General features: G+C 55.4%; 1 protein-coding gene across 6 annotated transcripts in view; it reads right to left on the reverse strand.

Moving 5' to 3' along the window:
- The window catches only part of WDR86 (WD repeat domain 86), a 31,919-nt gene extending 12,418 nt beyond the window's left edge, over positions 1–19,501 (reverse strand). For 2 of the 6 annotated variants that reach the window (XM_073009504.1, XM_073009503.1), the window contains exons 1-3: positions 18,419–19,501; positions 9,769–9,910; positions 4,900–5,320 (exon numbers count right to left, since the gene is read on the reverse strand). In XM_073009504.1, coding sequence (XP_072865605.1) covers positions 4,900–5,320; positions 9,769–9,910; positions 18,419–18,977 — 1,122 coding nt within the window. In that variant the 5' untranslated portion in view covers positions 18,978–19,501. Of the gene's footprint in view, positions 1–4,899; positions 5,321–9,768; positions 9,911–12,277 lie in introns of all 6 variants that reach the window. The other 4 variants (XM_007983518.3, XM_007983519.3, XM_007983516.3 and 1 more) reach the window with 3 other exon arrangements.
- Between the last annotated feature and the right edge of the window lie 2,779 nt (positions 19,502–22,280).

Here is a 22,280-nt window from a genome sequence, read left to right on the forward strand (position 1 = left end):
GATCCTGCAAGACTCTACTCATGTGAGGACCCAGAGTCATCAAATTCAAAGACACAAAGCAGAAGGGCAGGTGCCCGGGGCACGGAGGGGCAGTGTCAGAGTCAGTGTTTAATGGGGAACAGAGTTCTGATTTGGGCTGATGGAAGTCTGGAAATCATGGTATGATGCTTGCACAACACCATGAACGTGCTTCACACCGCTGAGTAAACACTGAAAATGGTTGAAAGGGAGGCCCCAGCTGATCCTGTGGGTCCCCCTCCCCCTCTTGTGCTTCCTGGACCCGAGAGGGCCAGTCAGGTCCTTCTGGAAAGGCAGATCATGAGCCACACTTCCAGCCCGTCTGATAAAGGCTGTGGCGGCGATGGCCTTCTGTCAGAGAAGCCACAGAGGGCAGGAGGGAGAGCTGACAAAGCCACCCGTGGGGGCGGGGACTGGCGAGGGCTAGGGGACGCCAGACCCAGAAGTCCTGCTTCCCAGATGTGCTCATGAGGCCGGCCTCCTGCCCTGGCTCCCTGCCCCTGAATCTCTGTGTTTAGGACAGTGTGAAAAATGTCCCATTGCCCTAATCAAACCTAGCTTGTAAGACAGCAGCCTTCTAACCCCTGCAAAACTCCAACGTTCTGAGTGGTGTCAGGTGAAAGAAATCATATACAAGGGAAGAGAAAGGCAAGATGGTCTCCTCTGTGGGCCGCATGGTTCCCCACACGCAGCTGGGTGAGCTGGGAGCCCGAGCGAGGCTGAGGGGCCGACTGGATTCTGCTTCTCTGAGCACCGGGTCTGGGGCCTGACAGTCCTTTTCAAGAGGCAGATCTGGAGGAGTGGGAAAAGGTGCCTTCCCCACCCTGTGATGGGGAGAAAGAGGGACTTGTAAACGTGGGCAGTTACAACACACTCGGATGCACCAAAATGTCACCCAACAGATTTCCCAAGGGTTAAGAAGGTGCTGAACAATTAGGGAGATGGTGGGAACAAACTGAAAGAAACCCTCGTCTACCCAGAATCTAGAACTCAAAGGACAGGGACGCCCCTCCTCCTCGGTCCCCTCCCACGCACCGTCAGGCTGACACCTTATCCCACCATCCTGGGCAATGGGGGCCCTTCTTCTACCTCAGCCACCAGGCCTTCCCCAGTGAAGCGGGGTGTCACTGAATAGTTACCTTAGTGACCACCTGAGCAGCGACCAAACCACCAGACGTTTGGCTGCCTTCAGTACCAGCTGCTCTTTTTGCAAAGGCGTGTGCTGCCTTCCTTCTGCCAGCCCCTTCAGATGCTCAGGGCAGGGCAAGGAGCTGCCCAGCTGAGATGCAACAGCCAGGCTGGAGCCAGCCATGTGCTCCCCAGGAGTGGACGTCCTGGACCCCAGCTCTCACCGGGGGCCCCAGCCTATGCTGCAGCCTGATGCTCCCCTGTACCCAGGCCTGGGCCATGTCCCCTCTCCTGCCTGCACGCCCCCATCCAGCCGGCCAGCACGGCCCTCTCTCCATGTGCCCCCCGCACCCCAAGCCTCTCATACACCTTGACCCCCACCCAGCCGCCACTGACTCCTCATCAGGGAACAGGAACCCCCTCCCCGAAGGGGACTTACGCTGGAACTTAGGGTTTGTTTTACAGGGGTAAAGCCCCCAGAGTCCCCTACCGTGAGAGCATCCCTGTGTGGAGAACATGTAACCCCTGAAGCCCCCACCCAGGGAGTGGCCTTGCCCATGCCTCCTGCAGCTTCTGACCCCTGTGGAGCGCCGCCCATTCACTCGCTCATCCCGCAGGCCTGGCTCCCAGGTGGGGAGGCCAAGTCTAACAGAGGAGGCAAACTCCACCCCTGCCACTACCAGAAGTTGAGACTCTGGGGCCTCCGGCCGCCCAGGGACCTCCCAGGCCTGTCACAGGCTGTGCACCCTGCACACCGTGGGGCTGCTACCCAGGCGCCTGCTACGTCCTTCCTTGCCTTCTTGCCTTCCTTCTGTCTGTACCAGACCTAATGGTCCTGAGAGGCTCACCTCCACCTCCCAGAACCTTCTGCCCAGTGCATTCCTAGGGGGTCTCAGCCCTCATGGCAGCCCTGCCCGTCTCCAGAGCTCCCCATTCCTCAGTCCTGGCTCCCTGCACCCCACCCTTCTGCTAGGACTGAGCCCCACTGGCCACCTGGGCCAGGCTGTCCCTGGCTGTTCCCATGGGCACCTTCTGTCCCCACTCCTCTTCCCATTCAAATTGCTTTATGGGGCTGCCTAAGTTTCAAAGGGAAAGAAAACAAAGGCAGAGTCCACAGCCAGAGCCTCTGCCCCTCAGGGGCTCTCTCTTCACACCCGTCAACATGTGTGCCTGCGTGGCATGTTTGTGGGCATGCATGTACATGCGTGGCCTGTGTCTGTGCAGTGTGTTCACACACGTGTGCCTGTGGGGTGTGCGTTCACACGCATATCATGCATGTGCATGTGGAGTGTGTGCGCCTCTGCCTGTGTGCACACACAGGTGTGTCGGGTGGGAGCTGGCCCCCTGCACTCTCTCCTTTTGCCTTCCTGACTCTCTGCCGGGACACCCTACGCTCCCACTCTCCGGGAAGAACAGCACTGAGACCGTACGGAAAAGCCCGGGGAGTGAACCTGGGTAATCCTGCCACCCTGGGGTGGGGGCAGCTGTCACCTGGGAGGACAGTGCTGCTTTTCTCCCCGGCTGGTCCAGCACCTGCCTCCACCTGGCCAGCGGCCTCTCTATGCCTGGGCTGGTTCATTTCTTTCATTGGCGACATGAAGGCGAGTCACCAGCTCCATCTGGGACAGGCCTCCCAGCGAACTCCCGGCCCCTTCCCCTCCCGACCCCCTGCCCCAGCAAGCTCAGAGCACAGATATGAGCCAGGTGGGGAGGCCTCAGCCTCACTCCACACCACCCGCCATAGAACTGCCTGCCAGGAAAGAGGCCTTAGATGGCCCCAGCTCTTCACGAGTCTCGGCCACTAGTGCCGACTCTCACGGGAATGCTGGGAGACTAGGAGAGCTGTTATCCCCACCATCATCTGACAAGTAAGGACACGGAGGGAGGCTGGGGAGCGTGAAGAGTGGTGAAGTGTGCTCCCCAAAACACGCTCCTTCAGCATAAGGATGATGTTGAGTTAAATGAACGTGAAAACCAGATGCGAGCAGCGCACCCTGACCTTCCCTTCCCTCCTGAAAACAGGAGATCAAGAAACAGAAACATTCTTACCACCAGGGTGGGGCCGAGGCCAAGGGAAACCCGCGCAGACAGACGGTGTGAGCTGGGCCTGCACCGCTGTGCCCTTCCCCACAATGAGCTCCCTCCCAAGCCCCTCATCTCGCGGCATTTGCTGATTTCCTTCTCTTTGTCCTCCCGTCCCAATGTCCTCAGGTGGGAGCTGAGTTAGAGACGTGGGGTTTACGTGCCCCACCCAGCATCTCAGGGACCTGGGTGACCCTCCCTCCGCGCGAAAGTGAGCCCTTCCCTGCTCCCCTGGTCTTGGAGCCCCGGGTCCGCCCTTACCCCCAGAGCCCCAAATGGGTCCCTGGCCTGGCTCTCCTGTGGGGTTGAGCACAGCAATGCCTGCTCAGGGCTGCCCCAACTCCAGCCCTGTCGCCCGGAGTCTTTCCCTCACGTCTTCTGCGGCTTCACTGAGCACCAGGTGCTGGCAGCAATGCACCCGAACCGCTTGCCTCAGGGGTCGGGCCCACCCTGGAGCAGGGCAGAGGCTGGCCAAGACCGAGCCGGGAACATCTAGACCCCAGCGTGGCGGATCACACCCAACAGGTCCTCCGGCCAGGCACACCGTTAGGTCCTTCACAACAACAGCAGCAAGGATGGTTGCGGTTGCGGCGGCTAAGGGCTGCCTGGCAGCACTGTCCATGTGTCTTCCATTGATTCACCAAATCCCCACAAGCCCACGGATGGGGCAACTTCACACCATAATTCCTTATCCAAAACCTTGGGACCACGCGTTTCGGGATTTTTGGGCTTACAGACACACTCCTGCATCTGCAGTAAAGGTGTGAGGACCCTCAGGCACTGGGATGACGGAAGCGCACAGTCACAGTCACTTCAGGCCAGACTCTGCCACCACGAGTTTTCGTGTCAGGCTTAAGAAAAAAATTTTTGTTTTTTGGAATTTTTTGGATTTAGGAATTAAGAAGGGGTGTAATCCTCCTTGTACATGTGAGGAAACTGAGGCCCACAGAGGCTGGGTGGCTTGTCCAGGGGAGGCAACGGAGACGGGGCAGCAACCCCACATCCCACAAGGCCGCACCATTACAGCGCTGTGTCTCCTCCATCCTGGTTGTCGGTTTACAGCATGATAGGCCACGTCCCAGTCCCCAGGCCGGGAGGACGGAGCCCAGGAGGCTGCCGGTGCTCAGCCTGACAGCACAAAGACAAACCAGGACAACAGTCAACACCTGCTCCAGGCGCCCTGCAGGCAGGATGTGCCCCAGCCCCCGCCCGGCATGCAGACCCAGAAGCTGAGTGTTACAGGCTACGTCGTGCCCACCCCAGATTCACATGTTGCAGCCCTACCCGGCCCCTGTACCTATGAATGTGGCCTTGTGGAAAGAGGGTCTTTAAAGAGGCAGTTGAGTTAAAATGAGTTCATACGAGGCCCTAATCCAGTATGACTGGTGTCCTTCTAAGACGATATTAGGACACACACACACACACACACACACACGGACAGGGAGAAAGCAGCGCTTACAGGTTAAGGAGAGGCCTCACCAGAAACCAATCCTGCGGACCCTGTGTCTTGGACTCCCAGCCCCAGGACCGGGAGGCCTCTGTGGCACTTGCCAGGCCCCCATCTGCAGCGCTTTGTTATGCAGCCAAATCACGGACACCTAGGGCAGGGCGGCAGTGCAGGGGGTGACCTGGGCTCCCCTGGCAGCTGGGTGGGGACCAGGACAGTCTCACCTCCAGACAGATGACGGAGCCCTGGTGCTCCCGGAACACCTGCAGCTGCTCCCCGCTCAGGATGTCCCAGGCACGGATGGTGGCATCGGTGCTACCCGTGAAGGCCGTGTGGCCGGGTGTGTCCAGCACCAGGCACAGTACTGCGCCCGTGTGGCCCCGCAGTGTCTGGTGGCAGCAGCCGCTGGCCACCTGCCACACCTTGGCCGTGCCGTCCGTGCTGCCGGTCACCAGGAGCCCCCCGGCCACGGCCTCCTCCACGCAGGGAGCGCTGGGGAGGTCCCACGGGGCAGAGTAGGCTAGAGGCAGCACACAGTTTCGGTGGCCCCGGAACTCTCGGGTCATCTGCCCCTTGTCCACGCTCCAGACCCGAGCTGTCCGGTCGTAGGAGCTGCTGAAGAGCTGGTTGTTGGCAACCAGGATCCTGGGGGCAAGAGGGAAGGGGTCAGGGATCAGAAGGCACGGGTTCCAGAATCCACACAGCCTCCCAACGGGCCATGCTCAGCACTGCAGCTAAAATAACCTCTCCCTGTGTCTGCCCAGCTTGTCACACTCACCTTCCAAAGTCCAGCTCAAATTGCCCCCACCTCCAGGAAGCCACCCTGATTCCCCTCATGCCCACCCTTCCTTGCCTACCCCTAGGCAGGTACCTGTAGCAGGGACCAAGCTTATATACTCTGCTGGGATCCCTCCAACATCCCCACAGCAGCTCTCCAGGAGCAGCGGGAAGGGGGTAGGGGGAGGAGATAGGGGGAGAAGGTAGGGGAGCACAGCCCTCCCAGTTTGCCCAGAGTTGAAAAGCTTCTGGGGATGCAGGGTTTTCAGCCTAAGACTGAGAAAGTCCAGGGCAGAGTGGGACATGTTGGTCACCCTGGGAACAGGGCCGGCTCAAGGGGCTGGGCCGGGGCACTTCAGATGAGGGCCCTGCGAGGCTGGAGAGCACTGGGAACTGCCATAGTGCACCCAGGGGTGCTTGTGGGAGGCACAGCCAGGAATCACGCCGCAGCCAGTGGGGGCCTCTGCTGCCAGCTGTCATGGCAATCCCCATGCAGACTGAGGTCACAGCCTCAACAGGGTTCCAGCCACAGGGCTGGGAACTGGGGGTTGGGTAGCCAAGAGAGTCCGTCTGTGATACCCTAACTTGTATTGACCTAATTGACTCTCTCTTAGCTGAGAAAGCTGGACAGATGGACTCCATTTGGCTCCTTCATTTGCAAGACATTAAGGGTTCCTTACCCACCCTTCCTCAAGGACTTAACTTGTGCAAGCTGACTCCCAGCACATCAAAGAATGCAATTAACTGATAATTGCTGTGCAATTAACTGATGCTGTGGCAAGCTACATCCACAGTTCCCAGGAATTCGCCAGATTGATAGTACCTAAAGCCCCCGCGTTTGTGTCCGGTTAATAGCGCCCAAAGCCCAACCTTGTGATGGATTTAAAGCCCCTGCACCTGGAATTGTTTGCTTTCCTGTAACCATTTGTCTTTTTAACTTTTTTGCCTGTTTTACTTCGGGAAGATTGCTACAGCTAGACTCCCCTGCTCCCCTTTCTAAACGAAAGTATAAAAGAAAATCTAGCCCCTTCTTCAGGGCCGAGAGAATTTTGAGCGCTAGCTGTCTCTCGGTCTCCAGCTAATAAAGGACTCCTGAATTCATCTCAAAGCGTGGCGTTTCTCTCTTACTCGCTCAGTTACAAGTCCATGCAGTGCAACTGACCAACCATGGGAGACCAAGGCCCCCACACAGTATTCACGACTCTTATTTTCATTTTGATGAAAACCAAGAGCGCCCCAGAAAAACACACATTTGCAGTAGCTGCACATTCAGTGCAGAGCTTTGCACAGAACCTCAGGGGGTCTGCACACACACCCTTGGTAAGAAGCCCTGCACCCCAGAAGAGGAGACCGCCAAGGGATGCAGCCGTGGCTGCGCTGGAGCAAGATGCATCCCTGCCAGGGTGGGACCCTCCTGAATCAGGACCTCGGCCAGACCTGCTGCTCCTTCCGCCCTCCCAAGAAGGGCTTGCCGGCCAGCCTCAGGGGACAAGCCTGCTGCCTCCCGCCTCCGAAGGGTCCCGACAGCATTCCTCACTTCCCACAAGCAGCTCAACAACACAGGCTGCACTCAAATGCCAACACCCCTTTCCAGCTGGCTTCTTCCCTAAGACCCAGATAGGATGATTTTCACAAAATGTTTTTTTTGTTTTGTTTTGTTTTTGAGACTCAGTCTCACTCTGTCGCCAAGGCTGGAGCGCGGTGACGCGACCTTGGCTCACCGCAACCTCCACCTCCCAGGTTCAAGTGATTCTCCTGCTTCAGCCTCCCGAGTAGCTGGGATTACATGTATTTTTAAAGGAAATGATGCCTTGATGCTGCTGCGGCAAAGTGCGGGAGGAAGAGGGTATAGCGGGAGGAAGAGGGTGTAGCGGGAGGAAGGGCACAGCGGGAGGCCTTGGGGCATGGAGGGGGTGGCTGAGTCCTGCCTGGTGTGAGAAGGCAGGGACACCAGGCCACTGAGCCATCGGTGACCCCGAAGCTCACAGGCCTGACCTGGCTCTGAAAACACGGGAGGAAGTGAGTTCCTCAGGGATCTCACTGTTTTATGAGGACAGCTACTTAATCATGCAAATATCTACACAGAGCTGTGGGTTTGGAGCCATGACTGATCAAAATAGTGTGTGTATTTGTATGTGTTGTGAGCACATGTGTACATGCGTGCATGTGTATATGTATGTGTGTGCATGTGTGTACACGTGCATGTGTGCTGTGTGTGATGTGTACCTGCATATACTTTGTGTGTATATGTGTATGTTTTGTTGCTTGTGTAAGGTGTGTGTCTATGTGTGTGCATGTGTGTGTTGTGTGTGCATATGTGTAAGTTGTGTGTATGGGTGTATATGTATGTTGTGTGCATGTTGTATGTGTGTAATTTGTGTATGAGTGTATATGTATGTTGTGTATGTGTGCACGTGTGTATGTGTAAGTTGTGTGTATGTTGTATATGTATGTTGTGTGTGTGCACGTAAGTTGTGTGTATGGTGTATATGTATGTTGTGTATGCATGTGTATGTGTGTAAGTTGTGTGTACGGTGTATATGTATGTTGTGTATGCATGTGTATGTAAGTTGTGTGTATGGTGTATATGTATGTTGTATGCATGTTGTACGTGTATGTAATTTGTGTATGAGTGTATATGTATGTTGTGTATGTGTGCACGTGTGTATGTGTAAGTTGTGTGTATGTTGTATATGTATGTTGTGTGTGTGCACGTAAGCTGTGTGTATGGTGTATATGTATGTTGTATGCACGTTGTATGTGTATGTAATTTGTGTGAGTGTATATGTATGTTGTGTATGTGTGCACGTGTGTATGTGTAAGTTGTGTGTATGTTGTATATGTATGTTTGTGTGTGCACATAAGTTGTGTGTATGGTGTATATGTATGTTGCATATGCATGTGTAAGTTGTGTGTATGGTGTATATGTATGTTGTGTGTGCATGTGTGTATGTGTCAGTTGTGTGTGCACATGCAAGAGTAAACCTGGCCGAACATGATTTCTACCTTAAATGGTCCAGTTTTGCTTTTGAGAAGCATCTGACAGTTGTGGGTTTGGCAGCTGAGGGCCCACTGTCACTGTGGGCAGGCCTTCTCCCTGCTGAGCCCATTGCAGCCTCTGCCTGACTCACAGGAGGGTGCTCCCCAGCCCCATTCTCCTCTTCCTTGGCAAACTTCTTTCTCAGGGAAGTCAGAGTGCTGGGAAGAGGCCAGTGGAGCCGTGAGCCCTGAGTTCTCTAGCCCCTTCTTTACCACCTTGTGGGCTGCCTGGGCAGGTCTCAGGGCCTCACCTGCTTCAGCTGAGGAAGGCTAGGGCCAGTCGGGCACCCTACCTGATGTCTGCATACCCCCCATTCACTCTAAGAAGTCCCCACATCCCTTCAGCCTCCTCCTCAGGGTGTCACCCAGCTCCCTGCCCGCCGACTATTGATTATCGGTTCTGGCTGCAGCCACCTGGGACTCCAGCGAGCTGGGCTGATGGCTCTCACTGCCTTTCCTGTCCCCCCTGTGCTGGTCCACTGAGTAGGGGTTCCCGTCAGAGCTCAACCAGCAGCATCCCTCCGGTGGGGTTCATCCTGTCTGGTCTGCGCCACCAGCCCCACCTTCAGGACCCCCCCAGTGCCAGCCTGCGCCACCCTGTCTTTACTTGGGTCAGCTTCCAGGCAGTGCCTCTCCTCCAGTGCAGCTTCCAGGCCCGAGGGGCACCAGGAGGTTTCCCTCAGGAGTCCGAGGGGACCACCACAGGTGACTCCAACAGTGTCCAACTGATCTGATCAGCAAAGGAATTTCCATTGCTCAGCTCAGACCCAAATTCATTGAGAAAGGAACAATTCCAACCTTCTTGAGAAGGAGGGGCTGGGATATTTTCCACAGCCACAAAGAAAGGAGAGGCTTAAAAATACACTCAACTCCATCTTCAGAACAATCTCCCACGCTCCTCCTCCTGCAAACCTTTGTCCACCATCGGGTCTCAATTAAACCATTTCCTATGGAATCTGTCCCCATCCATACGAGCTGCAGGCTCTGGTGCCTTTCCCTGCACCCAGCGGGGAGCAGCTGTGCCCCCAAGGGGAAAGCATCAGGCTCAGTTCAGAGGATGGGCATTGCCTCCCTGCCCCACATGCAGCTGTGGGCACTGAGCTTGCTACCTGTCCTGGGTCCACGTCACTGGGTGCTACTGACCACCTCCCAGCTGTTCACGTTTTTACTTCCCCAGAGAGCTGAGGGCCCTCACGTGCAGGGGCCCATATCTCTGACCCCTCAACCCCACCAGGGGCCCATGGTGAGACTCGGCTCAAGCCCCCAGCCAGGCTGACCTGTTCACAATGGACGTGTGTCCTCGGTACACCTGCAGACACTGCCCGGTGAGCACGTCCCACCTCCTGATGGTGCAGTCGGCGCTGCATGTGAAGGCAGCCTCATCCTCCAGCTGGCAGAAGGTCACGTAGCTTTCGTGTCCTGCAGATGAGGGACAGGAGAGATACTGAGCATACCGGGGACGAGCATACTGGGGATGCCAGTTGCTGCTTTTCTTCTGGGAACAATGTTTGAAAAAGGAAGAAAGCAGGATGTAGAGAGTGTTTGAGACAAGCTGGAGTCAGTTAGCATTTGTTTTGTTTTGTTTTTTTGAGACAGAGTCTCACTCTGACACAAGGCTGGAGTGCAGTGGTGTGATCTGGGCTCACTGCAACCTCTGCCTCCCAGGTTCAAGTGATTCTCCTGCCTCAGCCTCCTGAGTAGCTGGGATTACAGGCACCCGCTGCTACACCGGGCTAATTATTTGTATTTTTAGTAGAGACGGGGTTTGGCCATGTTGGCCAGGCTGGTCTCGAACTCCTGACCTCAAGTGATCCTCCTGCCTCGGCCTCCCAAAGTGCTGGGATTGCAGGTGTGAGCCACCGCGCCCAGCCCTCAACTCATCCTTTTGAAAGAATGACTTCAGTCTGAGTGATTCTCAGGAAGCATGGGGTACCAGTGAGGCAGGACAGATAGTCAGGGAAGTAACCGTGTCCTCAGGACGCAGCAACCATGGCGACTGCGCCGTCAACACAGTAAGCCCCAGGATTCGCACGGCAGGCAAGCTCATTCAAGCAAAGCTGTCTCCAGTAGGGACTTTCCCCTGTAGAGAGCACGTGCACTTTGATTTTTACCTGTCCTCAGAGTGACACTCTGCTCATTACAATAGAAAAAACACAGCCCTGCATGGAGATGTAAGATGCCAGTGAGACATGTGATGTATGAACAGGGATGCACAGCCATGGTGCATGTGCACACAGAACATGCTTCCCAGCAACCCCCTTCCCCACGTGCTCACGAATAATCAGGTAAGACTCCGAAAAAGGGATCCTCCCTCCAGTCGGTCTCTGCTATCTCATCCTCACGGGCAGCCCACCCTGACTTCCCTCTCAGGACATCCTGTGTATTCTGCACCTAACCTTCAGGGTATTCTTCCTCCTGTGCAATACACTGCTCTATGCTGCATCTCCTTTGCTGTGTCTCTTGCTTCAATTCTTTTAAACTAAGAAGACAAGAACTGAGGTTTCACAGCAGCCATCAGCAGCAGGAGCAATCCATGGGTACTCGCCTGCACCTTAAACCCTGTTTCCTCGGCTTCCACTTTTGCCTTCCTCCCTCATCTCCTTCCCTCCTCATTCTTTATCATCTTCTTTTAGTCTTCTTCTTTTTTTTTTTTTTTTTTTTTTTTGAGACGGAGTCTCGCTCTGTCGCCCAGGCTGGAGTGCAGTGGCGGGAACTCAGCTCACTGCAAGCTCCGCCTCCCGGGTTCACGCCATTCTCCTGCCTCAGCCTCCCGAGTAGCTGGGACTACAGGCGCCTGCCACTGCGCCCGGCTAATTTTTTTCTATTTTTTAGTAGAGACGGGGTTTCACCATGGTCTCGATCTCCTGACCTTGTGATCCGCCCGCCTCGGCCTCCCAAAGTGCTGGGATTACAGGCGTGAGCCACCGCGCCCGGCCAGTCTTTTTCAAACCTTTCAGCTTTTGCACTCCACGTTTCCTCACCTGGGATGGGGACAGTGCCTGCCTCACGGGATGTAGCGCAGACTGAGGACAGAGGCAGCCGCAGAGGGAATGGCACACGTTCACTATTTTTCTTACACTGGGGAGAGATACTGTGGTAGGCAGAACGACAGCCCCAAGACACCAGGTCCTAATCCCTGGAACCTGTCAATGTGACCTTACTTGGAAAGGGGTCTTTGTGGATGTGACGAGGTTAAGGACCTTGACTGAGGAGATTTTCCTAGATTATCCAGGTGGGCCCTGAACACAACCACAGTGCCTGAGCACTGGGGACCAGGAAGAGGGTGTCTGTAGGGAGAACAGCGGCTGGGAGAGCAGGCATGCAGGGCTGGCTCCATGGGGCGCCTCCAGGCCAGAGTCTGAGTGCTTAGCAGATGGCTGATGAGGCCAGAATGGAGGGCCAAGAGTGAAGGGCCGTGCCACAGTGTCTGGGGTCCCAGCACCTGAGCTACCCCACCGGCTGGCTGGGACTCTATCTCATGGGTGCAGTTAGATAGCTTGACTATTGCCCTGGCTGCCAGATCAATGTTCATGCCTTGGGCATTGCTTAGCAGCCCTGGGGGCCCTCAGGGTCTCTGATGCTAGTAGGGCCTTCCCTTCAGGTAAAGATGGTGTGTACACAGTTGTCCCCCAATATATACAGTTGTCTCCCAATACCCATCAAGGATTAGTTCCAGGATCTCCTGCAGATACCAAACTCCACAACGCTCAGGTCCCTGTGGCGTGGCATTTGCCCATAACCTATGCAATCCTCTCGCACACTTTAATTCATCTCTAGGTTACTTACGACAGCCACGGCCATGCCTACACATCACTTCACTCGTATGGATTCAACGTAGTACTCCGTGAGCAGCGAAGCCAAATTTTGCTTTTTGGAGCCTTGTGGAATTTTTTTTTCTTCCTGGATGTTTTTCATCTGTGGTTGGATGAACCCACAGGTGCAGAACGTGTTGGACAGGAAGGCCCAACTGGATTTGAGGAACTCAGGGACCAGGAAGTCAAATCAAAAGACTGTTAGAACTAAGAGCCATTTTACAGATGAGACAACGGACGAATTCAAACATCCACACATTTGGGGGAATGTACTGATCACACTAAGAATGTTGATAGAATTTTAAAATTTCATTTAGACAGCTGGTATTGGGTAGACAGGGATTTAGAATTTCCTGGGTAGTTTCAAGCCAGTTCACATCCACCCCTTCCCCCGACCCCCTGAGTTTAAGTTCAGTTACTCTTGGAAAAACGCAACTTCCTGAGTTCTAAGAAACATAATTTAACAAAAAAAGTTTTCCCGTCTCCCTGGAGGGCATATACCAGGCTGCTAAGAAAACAATGCACGGATTAAGTCAACATTTGAAGAAACTGCAGATTCTGTTTCCTTTAAAATACATGTCGGCTTAAACATTGAGGGCAATGTGTTTGCCAAAACACAGGCTAGATTTTTGCCAACCCCAGAGGGTTTATAAAATATTTTAAGATTGTCAATAAACTTTCCCTGGGAACAGATCCGTCCCACCCTCCCTGCTGCCACTAGCAGGGCTCAGCAGAGAGATCCAGGCTGGAGACACCCAGGATAGAAAGGCGGTCAAGGTGTGCTGTGGGCATTCAGGTACCGGGCACCTGCCTAAGGATCCTGTGGGGCCGATGCCAAGCCCAGCTGCTCCCGCCCCATCTCAGTCACAGGAAGGTGAAGCGCAGGAGTCGTATGTTAAGCCAAGAAAAGCACTTAAAAGCCAATGGCAGGTAGTGAGCTGTGGCATCTATACCTGGTGGAACTAAAGCCTGAAGCCAGAGATGCTGAAGACCTGAAATGAGGAATCACTTTATGATGTGTGTAAGGAATAAAGGATATATATGCAGATGATGGCAAATTGATAAGAATGTAAATACATACAAAGATTGAAGAAAACAGGCAATGATGAAGGTTAAAAAAACCCTCCATTTCTGAACCGGGCCAGGCTGCCCTGATGCCCTCTGCCCTCTGCCCTGTGGCAGAGCCTGGCACTGAGCCAGCAGAGGCCCACAGTGGTCAGGGTTCTGCTGTGGATAGGCTCTTCCCCTGGGTTTCCAAGCAGTCACCCACATCTGAACACATACCCGAGTGAGTCACGGGTCAGAGCTGGGCCAACAGAGCATGTCCCCAACCCCAATCCCCATGTTCCACAGAATACTAACCAGGCCTCCACTGACCCAGGCCTGCGGGATCACCCTAGCACGGAGGAGGCGGAACCAGGCCTGCCACCCCTGGAGCTGAGGCCCTCACCCCAATGAGGCACCCACCCCAACCCCGCGGAACCCAGGACAGAAGAGGGAAGGCATTGGGGAGGGCGGGTTCATCATACCTCCAGGGGCTGCAGGGATTGTGCAGAATAAGCAAAAAAGCCAAACTAAAAATAAATATTTCTGAAGGGATGAAGAATGCAGATAAGATGCAGTTATTATGTTCAAAGAACATGCTGAGGCCGATAGTTTTCTGCCAAGGTAGCGCCTGCACACCCTGAGGACTCACTGGAAGTTGCAAGTCAAACTGCTCCCTCCCTCACCACCCCATGCAGGAAAAGCAGCTCAGAGCTTCGGACCTGGTGGTGGCAGGTCTCTGCTGGCGGTGGGCTGCAGTGGGCCTGTTGCCCCAGACTTGCATGGAAGCTGTGTCTGCCTTCCCTGTGTCCCAGCTTTAGACAACGGACTGGACAGCTGTCCTGGTGGCCACACGGGGCAGGGATGGCACTGCTGACCTGGCTTACTCCAGCCCTTGTAGCACAAGGGTTATTTTCACTTGGGAAAGCCCCACTGAGCCTGCCGTTCAAGACTGAACCTTCCTCTGCTCCCCACTCCTCCTCTTTTCCACTCTGCCCCCACCAACTACATGAATCCACAGTGGGCTCACTCTTATCTAAGACTCCCACTGGGTTAGATAAAAGGGAGCCCACCGTGGATTCGGACAAGTGGGAGCTGCAGGTGGAGACTCTAGGTCAGGATACGTTCCCCTCCCCCAGCTCCGACCCTGCAGGGCTCCCTCAGACTGGCTGTGGCCATCCAACCTGGAAGGAAGCCCTCTCAGCTGTTTCTAGGATGCAGTGGCTGCATCCCAGACTCAGGCCCAGAAGAGGTGGCAGCCTTGCTGGTCCAAGCCACAGTCACTGTGGTTCTTCTATGCTCCACCTGCATTTTGCAGAGTGTCCCTTTATTAATCTCTCCTGGTAGAACCCAGTTTTGAGGGTGCCGGGACCCTGAGGCAGGTGACATCTGAGCCCAGAAGCACCGACAGTGTGGCTGAAATGGACACTGAAGTGGCCACCAGAGACTTGTAGCAAATCTGCAAGGCCCCACTTTGAACCAAGACCTATGCAGCTTGGCTTTCTGGACTTCTCCGGTGGGAGCGGTCACTTGCTCCCAAGCCGTGTGAGGCTGCTGTAGCTCTTGTTACTGGTGTGCTCCAGGCCTCCTTCAGCCCAGTCTTCTCCGCCACTGCTCTCCTGCCAGGTTTCACAGGGAACCTCCTATACCACAGGCTGCTAGCAAATGGGAATGTGTGGATTTACCCAGGAAATGAAACACAATCCCCGCCCCCTCATGTTAGAAGCCGAGGACGAGAGTGAGACAGCCACAGTGGGCTGCCACGTTCAGGCTGAGTCCCCTACTCAACTGGAACAGGATAGGATAGGCACCACCATTTTGGAAAATGTCACTCATCTCACCGAACCAACAAAGTGCCCCCAAGTAAGGAGATACCCAATGAATAAACCTGAAAAAGAGGGGGTCAGGGATAAGCACGTGGCAAGTAATTCTTCTCTTTGCAGAGTAATTGCAATGAAGCCTTTTTCACTGTGAGCCAGCCCCTGACTGCCCCTGCTGCCACGAACACAGCCAGAGGTCTCCAGAGGAAAGACCTCTAGAGAGATCTTAGGAGTTGCCAGCCCCAGCCGCTCTGCCCAAGAAATCCAGGACTGGCCAATCACAGGCTCCTGTGGGCCAGAGCTGTGCAAGGACCAGGAAGGAGCCGGAGTGGAAAGATCTAGATTTAGAGTCAGGACGCTTCTAGGGATGGGGCCACCGCAGACCAGCCGTGTGGTCCGGACACAACTTCCCCCGCAGCGGCATCTGGGGTAAGAGAAGTGCCATGCAGTCTTCAGAAGCCCTCTCTGCCACAGACCAGCTGCGGCACCCTGGATGAGTCCTGCAACCGCACCGCGCCTCCGGGGATGTTGGCAACAGCACCCACCCCACTGTCGGTGGTATCTAGAAAACAACGGGAATGCCGCGTGTGCTGCTAACGAATCTGCACCTCCCACTCTCCTCTGTAAACTGGTGTCAATCCCACCCGCCTCAGCGTCGTGAGGATTATCATTACACAATAACAAAGCACAGAGATGTGTATTTATAAAATATGGGACACTAAACAAATGTTAAGACGTTTTAATATTTCACTGATACAAAAAAAAAATCCTGCGGGAGAAAGGAACTGGCAAGACCTTGCTTTCCTTGGGGGTCCACACAAAAGGACTGTCACACACTCGCGATGACTCTTACAAGTTGAGTGTATCAGCAGAATCTCAGGATAAAGAAAGATGACCTCTGTCCCCGTCCTTGAAAATTTCTGAAATGCCAACCCATATAATAGCAAAAATAATCCTAGCAAAATGGGCTGCAGTTCTTTCATTCTAGTTTCCTGCTTGAGTGGGGACAGCCCTGCCCTCAATTAGGGCAGAAGATCGGGCACCCTCCCTGGAAAGTGAGTGTAAGTACCTCAAGGGGACAAGCAGCTGTGAGGGTCACCAAAGTGGGTGTGAAGGAAGGAAGCGCAGGTGCCAGGCACAGAGCTGGGCAGGAGGGTAGGCCCTGGAGGCTTGGTGAGACTCCAGAGGTGCCATGGGGGCAAAGCCAAGGACCCACCAGGCCACAGGCAGTCTGGCAAAGCCTGGAGCCCCACTGGGAAGAAAACCCACCTAATGAGCTGGGCTCCCACACTCCATCATCCCCAGCCCAGGGGCTCCCGGGGCCAGCTGTGCATAAGAACCACCCAAAAGCTTGTTAGAAATGCCAATTCTAGGCTGGGCGCAGTGGCTCACACCTGTAATCTCAGCACTTTGGAAGGCCAAGGCTGGTGGATCACCTGAGGTCAGGAGTTCAAGACCAGCCTGGCTAGCAGATGAAGCCCCAAGTCTAATAAAAATACAAAAAAATTAGCCAGGCATGGTGGTGAGCGCCTGTAATCCCAGCTACTCAGGAGGCTGAGGCAGGAGAAAGGCAGGAGAATCGCTTGAACCCAGGAGGTGGAGGTTGCAGTGTACCAAGATCATGCCACTGCACTCCAGCCTGGGCAACAAGAGTGAAACTCCATCTCAAACAACAACAACAAGAAATGCCAATTCTACAGCTCTATTCACAGAGGACTGCATCACTGGATCCCAGGCCTGGGGATCTGCATTTCAGAAACACCACCCACCCCTCTACCCCCAATACAGTCTTATATTTGGGAGCAATACCAACTGGACTTAACATTTCTAAAAGACCTCACATTTTCCGTTCCTGGTTGCATGCCTGTAAGTGTGTGTGGCTGTTTGGGGGCGATGTGGTTAGTTTGTGGCCACCTCTCCATTATCCACACCAACTCCCAAGTAACCGGTAATCCAAAAGTCATCCCTGTTGGGTTTGAAATATCTACCCTAACTATTTCTTTTCTTTTTTTCGTTTTTCTTTCTTTTTCTTTCTTTTCTTTTTCTTTTTTTTTCTTTTTTTTTTTTTTTTTTGAGACAGAGTCTGGCTCTGTCACCCAGGCTGGAGTGCAATGGCACTATCTCAGCTCACTGCAACCTCTGCCTCCTGGGTTCAAATGATTCTCCCGCCTCAGTCTCTGGAGTAGCTGGAATACAGGCGCCCGCCACCACGCCCGGCTAATTTTTTGTATTTTTATTAGACACAGGGTTTCATCATGTTGGCCAGGTTGGTCTCAAACTCCTGTCCTCCGGTGATCCACCCGCCTTGGCCTCCCAAAGTGCTGGGATTACAAGTGTGAGCCACCGCACCTGGTCAACTGCTCTTATTTAAAACCATCAGTATCAGGATTAGCCAATATTGGGGCTAATATCCTAGCTAAGTTGGAAGGCCTGAGCGAGGCCACAGAGGGTTCACTGATGGTGATGGAAAACGCGGCGGTGATAAAGAACTACCCACAACAGAAAGCCTCCCGGCTCATCCACTGCATGTGCTACCTGGGCGGTAGGAGGGCCAGAGCTGAAAGGGACCTCACAGTGCACGGGACAGGCCCAGGAGAAGGTGAACCTGAGGCACACTGACCTCCTGAATGAGTACAGGACACAGATAGAAATCAACAGGCATGCAGGCGGGGTTTACAGCAATGAGAGGGCTCAGACTGCCATCTACCCCTCACTGGCTGTGCGACCTGGGCAAATTCCTTAACTCCCAGCCTGCTTCCATGTCTGTATGTGGGGTAACATAGTGTGACGACGGCACACTTCTCCGCACCGCTGGCCCTTAACAAGCCACGATAGTCGTCAACAGGAAATGCCAGCAGAAGAGCACAATTGGCCACAAAGAGGCCACAAGACACCTAGATACAAGGGAAGGTTTGCTTAGAAGGGGTATAGGTTTAACTTTTTGTTTGTTAACACTGTTGTCAAGGGAGATTTCCTGACGCTGGTTGACAAATGATCTTGGCCTTTGTAGCGGACGCCGCCCGACCGCACCCTGCTCTGCACCCGCACTCCACCCCCGGACCTCACCCTGCCCTGCCGAGAGCTCAATAGCCAGATGGTGGGCCCAGACAAACGCTCTTCCGCCAGTGTGCCCCCGGGGATGAGAGGGGCTGGACTTCTAGAAAGGGATCTGCCGGCGCAGGAGCTGGGGTCCGCGGTCTGGGGCCAGTGAGCGACGGCGAAGAGGACAAGGAGGGGGTGGGAGGGTCTACCTTGCAGGAGCGCGCAGCACTGGCCGTCGGCGGTGCTCCAGAGCCGGGCCGTGCCGTCCTCGCTGCCCGTCAGCAGGCGCTGCCCGTCGGGGCTCAGGCTCAGCCAGTTGATGCCCCCGCGGTGGTCGGCGCAGACCTTCAGGACCGACCCTCCGCCCCCCATCCCGCTGGCCCGGCGGCGGACAAGAAAGAGTTGCGCCCCGCTAGGAAGGGGCGCCCCGGGGTCCGCGCAGCGGCTCCGTACGGCAGCGGCCCGCGGCCATCGCGGGGAACTGGGACGCCGACTCCTGGGGAGGCATGCGACGAGGGTGAAGGACCCTAGTTCCTCGCTGCCTCCAGCCTCTGGGCCCGCAAACCCAGGGCGCTGCGGGGGTCGGCCCACTCCGGACCCCCGCCCTGGGTAGAGCAGTCCTGGGAGCGCGGGCAGAGAGCACCTCCTTCCCGGCACCGCTCGGAGGACCCACACCCCACCCGGCGAGCCAGGCAGCGGCGTCTCGGGTGCACAAGGAGCCCCCAGCCTCCTCTCGCGCCCACGGGGCGGGGGCGGGGAGAGGAACATGGGAAGCCGAACGCCCCGCGCCCTCCCCGGCCGAGCGCGGAACAATACGGTCCAGCCTGGCTCCTCCTCAGAGACCACCCCTCACCCGATCCCCTCCCACTTCTCGGGCTGCGCCCCAGCCCCCATCCCGCGCGCCCGCAGCCTATCCCCCCACCACCACCGCCGTCACTGCGCGGATCCCGGGGACGGCTCCACGTGAGACCCTCCCAGCTGTCAGGGCTGCGCCTCTGGGCTCTGCCCTCTGCCACCTCCGCCGCTGCCGCCTGGGTACCCTGAGCCTAGGGCCGGGACGAGGGAGAAGGAGGCGGACAAAGGGTCCGGGTGGGGAGAACCGCGCGCCAGGAACTCATTTGGGGCGCAGCTCCACCGACCCCTCGGCTGCTCGCCTCCGCCAGGCAAGCCAGGTCCTCTTATGCTCTGAGCCCTAAGGATCCTGCCCGAGGGACTCTCGGGGACTTGGGGACGGTCCCCCGATGGAGGGTGCGACAGGGAAAGCCCCGAGTCCGCCCTCCCTGGGAAATCACGTGCACACCTCGGATTCTACTTTGGTCCGGCCGGAGTGGGGATGGGGTGCGAGCCGCTGACGGTGGAGCCGGGATGTCAAGTTCATCTTCCAGCCGCCGCGAGCTCCCTCGGCCTGGCGCACCTCTGATGGCCCCCAGGGTCGGCCTGAGCCCTCCTGGAGTGCCTGGCGGCTGGTTTCCATTAGGGCAGTTCCGGCGCCGACTTCGCTGGGGGCGGGGAAGGTGACCCCCCCACTTGGATTCCCCAGGTCCTAAAGGTAGCAGGATTTCCAGAACTCTCCAGGGCTCTCTCAAGAGCCTGGGGGAGCAAGGCAAGGAAGGGGCGTCTTTGGCGAGCCAGCCCGCAACGGGACTACCACCCCTGCACGCTCTGCTCCATGCAGACTCCAAAAGGAAGCCCCGTCGTGGGGTCTCCCAGGGCCTTGGGTCTTTTATGCCCTGAGTGGCCTAACCAGAGAAATACGTTGTTTTCCCTCAAAACTTGTAAATCTGCTGGCGCCTCAGCTTAAGGAGCGTGGCCCTTCCTTAGCAGGTGATGGAGAGGGGACCAGTGGAGAAGCGTTAGGGCGAGATTTGGGGTCATCCAGCCAAAGACAGGGAGGCCGAAAGGAGAGGCGTTCTCAGGAGGTGGAGGCTTCAGAATTTGGATGCCTGCCAGAGGGAGAGGACAGGGAGCCTCTCTTGTGCTGAGAGGCTGGGGAGACGGTTTTGTCCCCTACGGGCTGATCACGCGTTCCTCTTAGGAACCAGTGAACCTCAGGGGGCCATTGCACATCCAGGTGGCCCCCAGGTGAGGACAGACAGGGTGTGGTGGGGTCTTGGGCAGGCGCTGCGCTGCAGCTTTTGGGGAAGGTGAGTGTGAGGACCACGGAGGCTGGGAGGGTTTATCTGGAGAAGTGCCAGAGGAAACCCAGACTTTCTTGGCAGAGGGGCCAAGGAGACCCAGGCATCACTCTTTTGGAGACTAAGAGGGGAGGGGTTTGAAAGCAGTTTGGAAGCTGGGGACAGACGGTAGGTTGGGCGAGCTTGCCTGGTCGTGGGCCAGAGGAAAGAACCACTAGGAGAAAAGCTTAACTTTCAAGGAGGTCAGGCAGGATTCCTGAGCAAGGTGGCACCCATGAACTCTGATTCCTCTCTTCCGCAACCAGCGCAAGCCGTCAGCCCCGTGCTCAGCTCCCAGCAGCCAGAGGGTTCAGAAGCGCCAGCGCCATCAGCCTGGAAGCCTCCAATCCACACACGGCTGACCTTGCCTACTTCCTCTTTCCAAGTTGACAGATTTTTTTATTTTGGCCTCTCCACCTTCCCCACCCATCCTTCTCTGGTTTGGCACAAAGTGGCCCCCTGGTGGGGATGAGCCAGCGGTCTCTGGGGGTTGAGTCTGGACTGCAGAGCTGTAGGTGCAGACGTCTTCAGCCAGCCTGTCTGCCCTTTTCTCTTGCCGGTCGTAGATTCCAGACTCTCTTCTGGGAAATTGCCCCCAAATATAACAGGAGTACAAGAAGCTGGGGAGACTGGAAAACAGCACCAAATTCCCCTGAAACTGAGGTCTCCCCTAATTCCCCGGAAACTGCGGTCTCCCCCACCCTCCACCTTGAGATAGCAAAGCTATAGAGACCCAGGAGTCAGGCTGGGTCCCCAGCAGAACCTGGGCGCCCTTCCCCTTTCACACCTTTAACTCTTCTGGAGCCTCCAAGAGGGCCTGAAGTCCAGTGGTGCCCAGGCCAATGGAAGGCACCATGGGAAGGGAAACTGGTAGGAGGAGATGGTTAAGCTTTAAGAAGCAAGAAAGGGGCAGTGGTTAACAGGTGAAGGGTTGGGGGGGTGCACTTTGTGCCAGGGAGTGCTTATTCCCGTGCCACAGGAACTGCCACCATTTACCCTGCTGGAAAGAGTGACCCTCTGGGGCCTCTCTGAGAAGCATGCAGAAAGCTGGATATTCTCAAGTGGTGTGTGGAGGGGGGGTGGAGGGTGCCAGAGGGAGGCACCTTGAGGGGCACCCACAGGGAACGTCATAGCCAGAGCTTTGTCAGAATTGCTTTTTCCCTTCTGGCACAACCTGCAGTGCTGGTGGTGAGGGTGCCTGTGGTCATCGTCATCTTCCTAGTTTGGGTACTTACTGTGTGTCAGGTACTGTGCTAAGTGCTAGTATTTTTCAACAGGACAGAAGCCTTCCCAGTCCTGCAACCACCTGCAGACTCTCACAAGCACTGTGTTCCAGGGAGAAGCCCTTGCTACCCCAGGCCCAGGGGAGTCGAGAGAAAACAAAGCCCTGAAGGTTTTTCACCCCGGGGGTGAGAGTGCGTGATCCAAGATATACTTGAGGGAAATTGTACAGATAGTCCCAGCTTAGCATTGGTCAACTTTATGATGGTATGAAAGTGATGGCATTCAGTAGAAATTGTACTTCAAGTGCCAATACAATCACTGTTTTTCACTTTTGGTGCAGTATGCAATAAATCACATGAGCTATTCAGCACTTTACTATAAAATAGGCTTTGTGTAAGATGATTCTGCCCAAATGTAAGGGTAGTGCAAGTGCTCTGAGCACATTTAAGGGAAGGCTGGGCTAAGCAATGATGTTCCGCAAATTAGGCATATTAAATGCATTTTTGGCTTAGGATATTCTCAACTTGCAGTGGGTTTATCAGAACATGACATCGTTAGTCACTCAAGGAGCATCTGTGCTAATGACACAGATGCTGGTTGGAGGAAGGCAGCCAGAGAAGGGCACAGTGTGGAAGAACTCAACTTTTTAGAGACAGAGGTCAGCTTTAGATAT

This window comes from Chlorocebus sabaeus, chromosome 21 (assembly GCF_047675955.1).
Source record: "Chlorocebus sabaeus isolate Y175 chromosome 21, mChlSab1.0.hap1, whole genome shotgun sequence".
In the NCBI taxonomy this organism is placed as follows: Eukaryota; Metazoa; Chordata; class Mammalia; order Primates; family Cercopithecidae; genus Chlorocebus; species Chlorocebus sabaeus.